This window comes from Lucilia sericata, unplaced genomic scaffold, assembly GCF_015586225.1.
Source record: "Lucilia sericata isolate MDLA Ls3-8-SP2 unplaced genomic scaffold, ASM1558622v1 Contig000021F_arrow, whole genome shotgun sequence".
NCBI classification, from domain to species: Eukaryota; Metazoa; Arthropoda; class Insecta; order Diptera; family Calliphoridae; genus Lucilia; species Lucilia sericata.
In genome coordinates, this window is record NW_023994059.1 from 1 (window position 1) to 12,232 (window position 12,232).

Here is a 12,232-nt window from a genome sequence, read left to right on the forward strand (position 1 = left end):
ACGATATATGATGCCTAATTTATGTAAATGACCCAGAGCCATTATAATTTCACTTAAATAAAAGCTATATTGATATCGAAAATAAATTAAATTAGTTATATTTAAATATTGCATTAGTTTAATTTGATCTTACCATGTTGTATCTTCTAGGAAAATACCTTCGCGTTCTAAATGCATAATAATTCGCCACCACTTAAATATTCTAAAATCAAATATAATTTACCGTCCGTTTGAAAGGCATAAACTAATTCTACAATGAATGGATGTTTTACAGCTTCTAATATATTACGTTCAGCACGAGTGTGTGCTGTATCTTTTTGATTTGTGACTATTGAGGCTTTTTTCAAAACTTTCATGGCAAAATATTTATTAGCATCACGACCAGAAGTTTTGCGCACCTTAAATAAAAAAAACCAAAAAAAGCATTTGTAATTAATTTCATATTACGTATAAAGTACATTTGCAGAAACACATACCTGAAATACTTTGCCATAACCACCTTTGCCTAAAACTTTCTTCAATTCAAAATCTTTTGGACCCAACTTAATTTTGCCAGGGTTTACATTTTCTTCTGATAATTGTATAGTTTCTTGTCCTTCCGCCCTAAAAAAGAGAAAATATTTTAAAATTGGAGTTCAATTTACAACAAAATAGGATTTTATTTGTTTCCATAGATTTGATACCAAACATTTTTTATTTCAAATTAGTAGAAAAGACTCACGATTACACAGCAACAGGATTCTTTTTCAGTAGCAAAAAATATTGCAGAGGGTACTCTTTGCAAAAGGAAATGGGCACATAGCTTCTTATAGCTACCAAAAATTGCCCCGATATTGTACTTTGTAAATATGTTGAATTTAAAGGAGCCATAATACCATTTGTTATATTTCAATATTTCGCCCTAAGACCTATACAAGCGTGAATTTAGAAACACAACTTATCGTTTACAATTGAACTACAAATATCCCAGCAAAAAATAATTCATGTCATACTTTACAAACGACATCTTAATCACATCTAAAAAAGCGATTGCATATTTTTTGCTTTTATAAACCATACATATCCTTACAAATGAAAACACAGTTAAAAGTGAGGAAAGAGATGTAGAAAAGTCACTTCAAACAACATATTTGAAGTACTTCAAATTTTGATGAAAAACCAATGAAATTTACATAAGCGTGTCATTGAAAGAATGTGGATTATTTTTGACATACAAATATTGAATTTTTACAGCTTCTAAAGATAAGATTAGATGTAGTTTAAAGTTGTCAAAAATGAACAACATGCCTCTAATGACACGCTAATGAAAATTCATAGCTTTTTCACCTGAATTTTAAACACTTCGGGTTACTAGTTATGATGAAAATTCTACATCTTTTTCCACACATTTTTTTGCTGGGATTAGAATCGTTTAAAAATTAGTTTTTTGTCAATAAATCTCTTTAATATCTATTTATTAAATTAAAATCCGATGTATGAAGGTGCTCCATTTAAAAAAATTCAATTGTTTTATAAAATTCTATACACTGCGCTTCATGACATGAGATATTTACTCTTACATTTGAATTTCTTTATTAATGCCATCTAAGTCCAGAAAAAATATTGGAAAAATCTAGGACGTCAAATTTTTTATAATTATTAATTAAAAAAGGAAATGTTAAAAAGCGTTATTTGGAGGAAAGGAGAAAATGCTAAAAAGCGATATTTGGAGGAAAGGATGATGAAAAATTAAAATCCCTAGAATAATTTCATGAGGATTGGTCCACAATTAACTTTACGTATTTGTCAATAAATCATTTCAAAATACATATTATTCGACTAAATTGAGGCTCTCAAATATTAATATCAATATGTATTATAAGATGTATTCTGAAATAAATGAATAAATATAGGGTTTTCAGTATTTTGCACATGTTTAGGTTTGTGGGTATAGCACTGTGCAATAATTGAAGAACAAAATGTTTTATTACTTACTCCTGTTGTAAATTTATGCTTAATTCTGGTTCCAAGTCAACCTAAAAAGGAACAAAAAAATATGTATTAGCAATTATATATCATTATAATAACATTTTAAGTACATTTTTTAAATTTCTTCAAATGTCCACAAAAATGGACTCGTCCGACAAAAATTTCAGTGACAAAAAACAATAGGCACTATCTAAAAAAACATTTAAATACTAAAAATAAAAAGTTCAACTTATCCACTTTTATATACGCCATTGTCAACTATTTTAGCAAATGATAGTTTTTTCTTTTAAAAGTTTGTTTATTTCAGGGACGTAACGGTTATAAGAAATATGACGAAAAGGAAAAAATAACAATTATTTTCGGTCCATAGTTTATTTAATAAATAAATTTCGTTGATAGAAACAAACGTTTAAATAGTTTTCTGCCGTTTGCGTTTTAGGTGACGATATGTATATTAGGGTTATAACTTTTTAAAAATATCAAAAATATCATAACAAGACTTTGTAGGGCATGAACACACATATGTTACGGAATATATTACTTTTTTGTAATCATGAAAAAAGTTCCCGCACCAAATGCGATGAATTTTTATACGAATATTACTTTTTTCTAAATTAGAAAATAAATAATTTTGCCAACAATTTTGCATTTTTGTTACATAATCTTAAAGAAAATTTGTTCATTACACCCTAATACGGAATTTTTATTAAATCGCTATATATTGCATATTTTAGATAATAGTATACATCTATGTACATTAGACCGACTCACAAAAAATAGTGCTTGAGTTACCCCCGTCAAAATATTCGCTGTTATGTAATATGATGTTACCCAAAATATTTTGGGTTTAGTGTTGTCCATTCGTGAGCTGGACAGTTTTCAAGAAAATATCCAATGGACACGATTTTTTATGTTCAATTCAAAATTTTACCCAGCTTCAAAAAATCTTTGTTTTGTTTTATGATGGTTCCCAAAATATTTTTAGTCTAACGATGGACGTTCGTGAGCTGGACCGGTTACAAAAAATACCTTTTTTAAATTTGGTCCAGCTCACAAACGGACATCGCTAGACTTAAAATATTTTGGGAATCAACATAAAACAAAGCAAGGTAAATTTTGAGAGGGGTAACAAAAACACGTTTATGCTTTCCATACAGAGTGAGTCGGTCTAATGTACATATTGAAATATAATTAAAATTATTTTAGTAAAAATAACTAACAAAAGAATTTAAGAAGTTGCTTTGGGTGCGGAAATTGCTTTCGCCAAATTGTCCTTAAAAATATATTTATTATCAGGAGAGTATTGGCTAAATGGTAACGCAGTGGTATATTGGCGCCCCAAATTCCCTAATCTATCTGTCTGTCTATCTATGTACCTATCTATATATCTATCTATCTATCTATCTATCTATCTATCTATCTATCTATCTATCTATCTATCTATCTATCTATCTATCTATCTATCTATCTATCTATCTATCTATCTATCGAGCGAGCGAGCGAGCGAGCGAGCGAGCGAGCTAGCGAACTAGCGATCTATCTATCTATCTATCTATCTATCTATCTATCTATCTATCTATCTATCTATCTATCTATCTATCTATCTATCTATCTATCTATCTATCTATCTATCTATCTACATAAATAATAATACATAAATAAAATATTGTTTGTTCATAAATTTTATGTTAAATTTTATTTTAATATCATTATATACAAACAATAAGTTAACTTTTTAATTTATTACGGTCAAAACATTCTCGGAACAAGTAGAACATATGAACAAAATTCAACCCACTGACTGCTGTTAGGCCCTTTTATTTTTAAAAGAATTCGAATCAATTTTAGAACCTCAATATTTAAAATTTGGAAGTGTTGCAACTTGCAACGCCCTGTTATATTTTGGGTGACGATAAGGAACAAATAACGGCTTTTTCTATTTATAAACCTATCTTTCTAGACGTGTTTATATTCAAACCCTTAACTTTGTTTGAATATTAGAGTGTAATTATAAAACGATAACAAATTTATGTTTTACCTTTTGAAATAATTACTTTTTAATGATTTACAACAGGTATTATTTTGAAATATTGATAAGTTAAGTAAAAAACAAGTAAGAGTGCTATATTCGGCAGTGCCGAATCTTATATACCCTTCACCATAGTGTATTTAAAAAATATCAATTTTATAAAATTTTAATTTATTTCATTTTCCCTACTATATCATTATTATAGCAATAGCAAAACACACAAAAAACAAAATACACAAAGCAGGCAAACCAGTAGCCATCCAAACATACGAAACGAAATACACAAAAAAACAAAAACAAAATACACAACGTAATGAAACCAACAGACATCCAAACATACGAAACCGAATACACCAAGAAACAAAAACATATACACAAGGCAATGAAACAAACAGCCATCGAAACATACGAAACGAAATAATCAAAAAAACAAAAACAAAATACACAACGCAATGAATAAGCAGTGTTGTTGTTGCTTATTTTTTATGAAATTTTTAGAGGTTGTCTCGGATTTTTGCTTATATCTCCGTTGTTTATGGACGGATTTTGCTGATTTTTAATAGTAAACTTCTCGAAAGCATGTCTGATAGAATTATTGAAGATTTGGATCCCGAAGATATCTGGGGTCTTCAGAAAACTGATTTCAACAGACAGACAGACGGACATGGCTTAATCGACTCCGCTATCTATAAGGATTCAGAGTATATATATTTTATACTATATATTTTGGAAATTACAAACGGAATGACAAACTTATATGTATATACCCTTCTTACGAAGGTGAAGGGTATAAAAATTAATGAAATCTTGTTGGTTATATTGCATTACGAAATTGTTAGTATGTATTTTTAAATACATATTTATGTATAAATAGTATATACATGTATATAAAGATAAACAAAAACTTAATTAACATATTCATCATAATTTATAGCGTTCGTAATCTAAATACGATTACTCTACAAACTAATAACATCAACAATAGTCCCTATTAAAAAGGCCAACAACAATTTCAATAATACAAATCAATATAATACATAAGTGGTACATAATAATAACATAACGTCGGTAGCATTTATAAATCTGCGTCCATATGAGTTCGCACATACCAAATTGATCAAAATTAATAACCTGTTGAAAATAAAAAACTAATATAAAAAAGATCAACTTTGATAATATCTAAATGAATATTGTAATCATATATTAATAGAATATACTTGGAGCTACTAAAGTCAGTTCAAAACTATGTACATAGATTTTTTTATATAATCTTTATTACAGACCATATGTTAATATTACGATGTGATTTATTGTCTAGCTACAATGCATATTATAATGAATATCAATATTGAAAGTTGTATAAAGTTAATAACAAATACACTTTATGCTAAAATGTTCATAATTTTAATATTGATTGGTTATTATGGCAAACAACATTTTATACATACAGTGTCTCTCATAAGTATTCGAATTTAGGTAAACTATGAAAAGAAACCAAATTTAATAATATATTTTGTGTGGGAAATAAATAAATAAATTTGTTATATTGTCTAGATAGTCTTTAGTTTTGATATCACGCCCCTTAAAACTTGAAAACTTTACATTTACTTAAATTAGTTATGCTTTTTTTAAAAAAAGTCCATGAAACTACTTCACAAAAGTATGCGAATTTTTCCTGTATTTCATATTTGATCATATTATACGATACACACATTTTAGAATCGCATGGTTTTATGCTTAATATGGTTTTAAGGGGTTACTATCAACCGCATGGATATATTTTTGACCCATTTGGTCCACAATTTTGGGGGATTTGTACCCTCTTTTCATGTAATATCATTAAAATGGCGATTTTTGGCTATATTTGTAATGTTTTTCCAGAGATAAAACCAAAATTTAATATTGGAATTAAATAGAAACCATAGGGTATCTAAAAATAATATTTTTTGTTATAAGGATCTGTACTTAAACGTTCCAAGATGTATTTTTGCTATCGTTTTGCAGTTTCTAATTGAATTATCTGGATCATAAGTCCCTTTTCGTACCTCTAGGGACGATATTTTCCGACAAAGTTGTCTAGTGTATATTCATGTACATATTGGCACTAATGTATTTTAAATTTTCAATATATTATAGCGGTATACAACCCCAAAACATGCCTTAACAAAACGTCATCCTATATAGTAGATTTCAGTTTTTACTACTCGTAACTTTCACGCTTATGTTGCCCGTTACAATAACACTGTAAGTCCTAAATTTTGGTTTTAATTTGATCTTAGTAAATAATATTTAAACACATATCAACATTTTTGATGTGATCATAATGATATCGTGCCATGCAGCATGGAGGCCATTGGCATATAAAAATAATGATTTTACTATTTTGAATGGTGTTTCTTCGAGGCATGTTTTGGAGTTGTACACTTCCACAACACATTGAAAACTTAAAATGTATAAAAGCTGATATCTAAAAGAATATATACCAGAAAACTTTCCCCGAAAATAGTTGATCCTAGTATTATAAAAATGGACTTAAGTTCCAATATATTGAATTAGCGAAAGAAGAATGATCCGAATAATTTATCTTGGAACGTTTAAATACAGATTCTTGTAACAAAAGATATTATTTTTAGATACCCCAAGGGGTCTTTTGAGTCCCAATATCAAATTTTTGTTTTATCTCTGGAAAAAAGGAGAAAAATTTACAATTATGGTCAAAAATCGCTATTTTAATGATATTACATGAAAAAAGGGTACAAATTCCCCAAAATTGTGGACCAAATGGGCCAAAAATATATCCTTTCCGTGGATAGTAACCCCTTAAAACAATATTACGCATAAAAACCATTCGATTCTAAAATTTGTGTTGCGTATAATATGATCAAATATGAAATACAGGAAAAATTCGTATACTTTTGTGAGGCAATTTCATGGACTTTTTTTAAAAAAGCACAATTAATTTAAGTCAATACAAATTTTTCAAGTTTTAAAAAGCGTGATATCAAACATAAGGACTATCTAGACAATATAACAAATTAATTTATTTATTTTGCACACAAAATATATTATTAAATTTGGTTTCTTTTTATAGTTTACCCAAATTCGAATAATTATGAGAGACACTGTATGTACATATTTCTAACAAATTCTTGTTTTTAATAACTGTAAAATATGGGTTTTAATTACGACAACGTTTCTGACACATACTTTTTTCAGAATTTTATAAACATTTTTACATTTTCATTTTCTTATTCTTTTCCATTTTCTAAGTTTTCAAATGAAGAACTGCATTTTATATGTTGATTGCTGGTGAGTTTTGGTTGTAAAACCAATCCAACTCTTCTCTTTGTGTTTCATTTCATACTACACAACCTTGAAAGATTCAGCAGTAAAAATACGACGAAACTGTGCAGAAGGGAAAAAATTCCGCTTATCAAGACAGCGAACTGATAAAATTTGTCGAAATCGACCCACTAGTTTCACAAAGGAACAAACGAGTGCTTTTCATTACAGTTCACACTGCTCGGTGTATATTAAAAAATTAGCCTCTCATTAATAGTTTAAAAAGAAAAGAAGAAAAATTGGTTGCTGTTATTTTGAAATAAATGCAAAGCACGATTATACGACCCACAGTGATTTTCTTGATCTTAAGATTATTACATCTTGTATTTGTATATTTGAAAAATTCGAAACACTTATTAAAACACATCCGAATATCATTTTAAGAATATTTGCGCTTAACAATATTTAATATGTGTATAGAAGGACTACATTCAGGAGCCTCTATGTTAAACAACACAATATTTTGGCATATTTGTGTTCAGCATGTTCAATTCTGTAAGAAAACTTGCTTTGAATTAAAAAATATCAAAAATAATATAGTTTAAAGAATTCTTTGGAAAAGATGGAGTTTTTCATTCAAAAAATTTTCTTTTTTTAAGATTTTTTAAGAGAAATTTTAAAATGCTGTAAAATTTTTTAAAAGAAATTTATATCACGGATGTGATATCGGATGTGAATTATTGATAGCAACTATTGAATATAGGCCCTTGCTATAATGAATAAATATTGTTTTGTTTTTCAAACTTTTAATAAGTATTAGTTAATTATTAAGAAATTCACAATTTTATATATTTTTAATGAAATACAAATGCATAGAATGCCAATATAAATGTAAATATATGTATATAGATATAGCTTGATTGATATTTTTATAAAAATATGTATATATAATTAAATTTTATGAAGGTTCTAATGAAAATGACTTAAATATTTGACAATGGAAAGAGAAGAGTGTAAATAATTTTAAAATTTATTCTTATCACTTGCTTAAAAAAAATTAGGCATGTTTGTATATGTATTTGATAAGATTTTTAGTTAAACTTACTACATTGGTTTATATTAAAAACAAAATAAACTGAAATTTCATTCTGGGTAAATTGTAAATTAAACAAAAAAAAAAAAAACAGAAAACGAAATAAAAAAACATTCTATGTATTCTAATACAAATTTAATGCATTAATACTATAATCGTAATAAGTCAGACGGGTTTATAACGTATCGGTGGGAATTGATGATAGTCAATGCTTTTGGTATTGGTAGTTGTTGAAACAACAACTAACACATTAATCAAATTTAATTTTTTATTTTTACTCTAACACACCTATAACCCTTCTATCGATAGAATACAAATACTAAAATGTTTTTGCTGATAGCCAATCGTCTTATCAACTAAAAGGATTCAAACGATGTTAAAACGTGTTTTTACAAATGTTTTTATGGAAAAATTCTATATCAGCAGATAAATAGTTCGTTCGTGGGAAAATAACGTTTAATAATTAATAATTTAATAATTAGTATGGATATTTCTTTATACATCTGATTTCAATGTTAGAAGAATAATGTAAAATTGTATAAAAGGATCAAGTCTTCTATTTTTGAAAGTATGGTATTTAATTTTTATAATTTTATTTTAATGAATAAACTGAATAATTAAATAGTTAAAATTTAGCCAAATAAAAATATTTATAAAAATATCTATCTATCTATCTATCTATCTATCTATCTATCTATCTATCTATCTATCTATCTATCTATCTATCTATCTATCTATCTATCTATCTATCTATCTATCTATCTATCTATCTATATATCTATCTGTCTGTCTGTCTATAGATAAAGGAATGTTTATTGAAGGCATCGTGAGTGTTCCCGTACAATTTTAAATTTGTCCAACAGATGGCCCCGAAATTTTATTTTTTAGTAAACACTTAAACCGTTTATTTCAAAATTTGAGGGATATATAAATCTTTATGTATAGAGTCAACATGTCCAATCAAGGGCCAGAAACGCGGACCGGGCACCACTACTTATATTATAAAAACACGTAAGAGTGCTACATTCGGCTGTGCCGAATCTTATATACCCTTCACCATAGTGTTTAATTTAAGTTTTTTTCTTTAATTTTTCCAAAAAAAATTCGCATCACTTTCATAAATGCTTTCCCATCTCTGTGACAAAGAAATATATTGAAAACAACAAACACTAAACATTGTTGTTTCCAGCGGTTTACTATTTAATATAAACAAGCAAACACAACGTATGTACATACAAACAAGCATAATCTGTTGTTTTCATGCGTCTGCATGTAAAAAATACCGATTTTTCGACGAAATTTTTAGAGGTTGTCTCAGATTTTTGCTCATATCTCCGTTATTTATGAACCGATTTTGCTGATTTTAAATAGGAAACTTCTCGAAAGCATGTCAGATAGAATTATTGAAGACTGAGATCCCAAAGATATCTGAGGTCTTCAGAAAATTGAATTCAACACACAGACAGACAGACAGACGAACATGGCTTAATCGACTGCGCTATCTATAATATAATAATTGTAGAAATTACAAACGGAATGACAAACTTATATATGTATACCCTTCTCACGAAAGTGAAGGGTATAATTAGTATTTTTGATCATGTTACTCCATATTTCTCTGATTTCAAACATTCATTTTTGAAAAGTATTTCTGCTGTATTGGGATAGTTATATATTTATTCTAATCAATTCAAATAATATATAAATCCTCAATTGCACTACAGTTCAAACTACCAGCAGTGAATATAATTTATTTTCTGATCATCCTAGTACCAATGCACCAATATATTCAAATTCGCAATTGACTTTTGCGAAATGCTAAACCCTGTTCTTTTGTACACAGTCAAAATAATCGTTTCAAAATATTTTTAAATTTTTTTCTGTAGAGTCGATATTTTATCATTATTTTTAAGCGTTAATTATAGAAAGTGTTTGAATATTCTGAATAACTGTCAAATGGAAAACCCTTAGAGATGTCAGTACTTTATAAATGGTTGGAAATAATATCCCTTTACATCAAAAAAGACAATTCGTATATTCAGTTCAATTCTTTAGAAAAGTAAACTCGTCTCTGAGTTAAAAATTTGTCGGTCTGTGTATTTTATTTCGGAAAGTTCAATTGAAACCATAAAGGTTTAAATTTAAATGGACATTAAAGCCATGTAGAAATATAGATTTTTTAATCTACGTACTTGTTGACTATATAAACCGATGTATTTGAAAAAAATGTTTTAAAAATATTACAAGCATTTAGGTACAAATAATTATTTAATTAATTAATTAAATGATATTAATAGCTATTAATATCTTATTAAATATTTATAGTAACTAATTTATCCAAACAAATTTTCATATAAATTTTGTTCTATAAACATTTTATAAATGATTATGGATAACACCGAATACGGTTCCAATAAATTTTATTTAAAAAATATATGTATCTTAAATGTGTACGATATAGAAATATTGGTCATAGCTATAGAAAAAAGTGCATGGCATTCAGAATTTGATCAAGTTTTGTATCTCCTTCTTTTTGTCTTTTTATTTTGTATTTCCGTCTGTCAATTAATTTACTCATGATTCTCGATGCTGTCTGTTGTCTGCTGCTGCTCTTGTTCTGCTTAAATGTATGTATGTGTATTAATACGCAATAAAACGACAGCAACAGCATGTTTTGTGAGAATGTCTTATTTTGATTTTCGTCAAGGAAAATTTTTACTAAGAATTCTTTGTTTTTTCTTTGGAAATATCTTTATTTAAATTTCTTTAGTATTTTATACTTACATCGTCTAATTCGATTTTGTCATCATCTGAATCACGGGGATTTTCATCCTCGTGTAACTCAAGAACAAAGAGTTCATTGGGGTCACTCACGTCAGCCATTTGTTGCAGCAGATAAAGAGAATAATGTGGAGTGAAGGGGATAACAGACGGTGAAGCAATCACCTCAACAAAGAAGTCGCTGTGACAATTTTCTGTTTCTTCGTTTGCTTTTGTTTTTTATTTTTCTTTTTTGCTTCTTGTCTCCGTTTATAGCAGCAGCGTAGATCCAAAAACAAATTAAATCACTTTTTTTATTTTTCTAAATGCGTGCGCAGCTAAAAAGCTGCTTCTGTCTGCGCCTTTAAAGACCTTGAAGTATCTCTTCGGAAATACTATTTGACAATACAAAGCTCTAAATAGATTAGTTGTTTGATTGTCGCAGCCAGCAAAGTCAGTCAAAAAGTCTGATCGACAAAAAGCCAATGAAATCAATCAGTGAGACAGACTGACTGACAGAAGAATAGATATGTCCAGAGCAAGCAAATCAAAGCAAGCTCGTGGCAGCACACCACACACAATACACACACAAAAAATGTTAGACAAAAAGCACACCAAACTCCCGTCCGTATGCAGAACTTTGCACAATTAATTTCCGTATGCAATGTTTAATATATTTGTTACAATTATCAATAAAGTAGAACAATTATTTTTCTTTATCGAGACAATGCGTTTATTTTTCACTTAAATATTTTTTCTTCTGTTGTTATAAATAAAAATTTCACACCACACTGATGATGACGAACGAGCGAACGAAACACGAGGAAATTTAGTATTACCAGACTTGAAATTTATTGAAAGTGTTGCCACTGAAAACCTGTCACTATAGAGTTGCCGCTTTGCATCGAATTTCACCATCAAAACGAATGAATGAACTGATGTCTAAGTAAAATGTTTACATCAACGAAACGCAAGTATGTATATATTTTCAATATAGCAAAATTATTAACGTTTATGAAAGTTTCATACTACTTTTGTATATTTTTTGTTGGAGAAAAGTTAACGACTTAAGAAAAATAATATATTATAACATTGTGTTT

The 12,232-nt window shown here is 28.1% G+C and overlaps 1 protein-coding gene across 1 annotated transcript; it reads right to left on the bottom strand.

The window, feature by feature from the left end:
- Nucleotides 1–6: 6 nt before the first annotated feature.
- LOC119608677 (ribosomal protein S6 kinase beta-2-like) lies at nucleotides 7–11,976 on the bottom strand (the record flags this gene model as incomplete). Its single annotated transcript, XM_037963187.1, is given in 6 exon segments — nucleotides 7–64; nucleotides 134–179; nucleotides 182–398; nucleotides 477–603; nucleotides 1,975–2,015; nucleotides 11,157–11,976. Coding segments are annotated over 6 exon segments (588 nt in total), but the record flags the coding sequence as incomplete, so codon positions are not given.
- Between the last annotated feature and the right edge of the window lie 256 nt (nucleotides 11,977–12,232).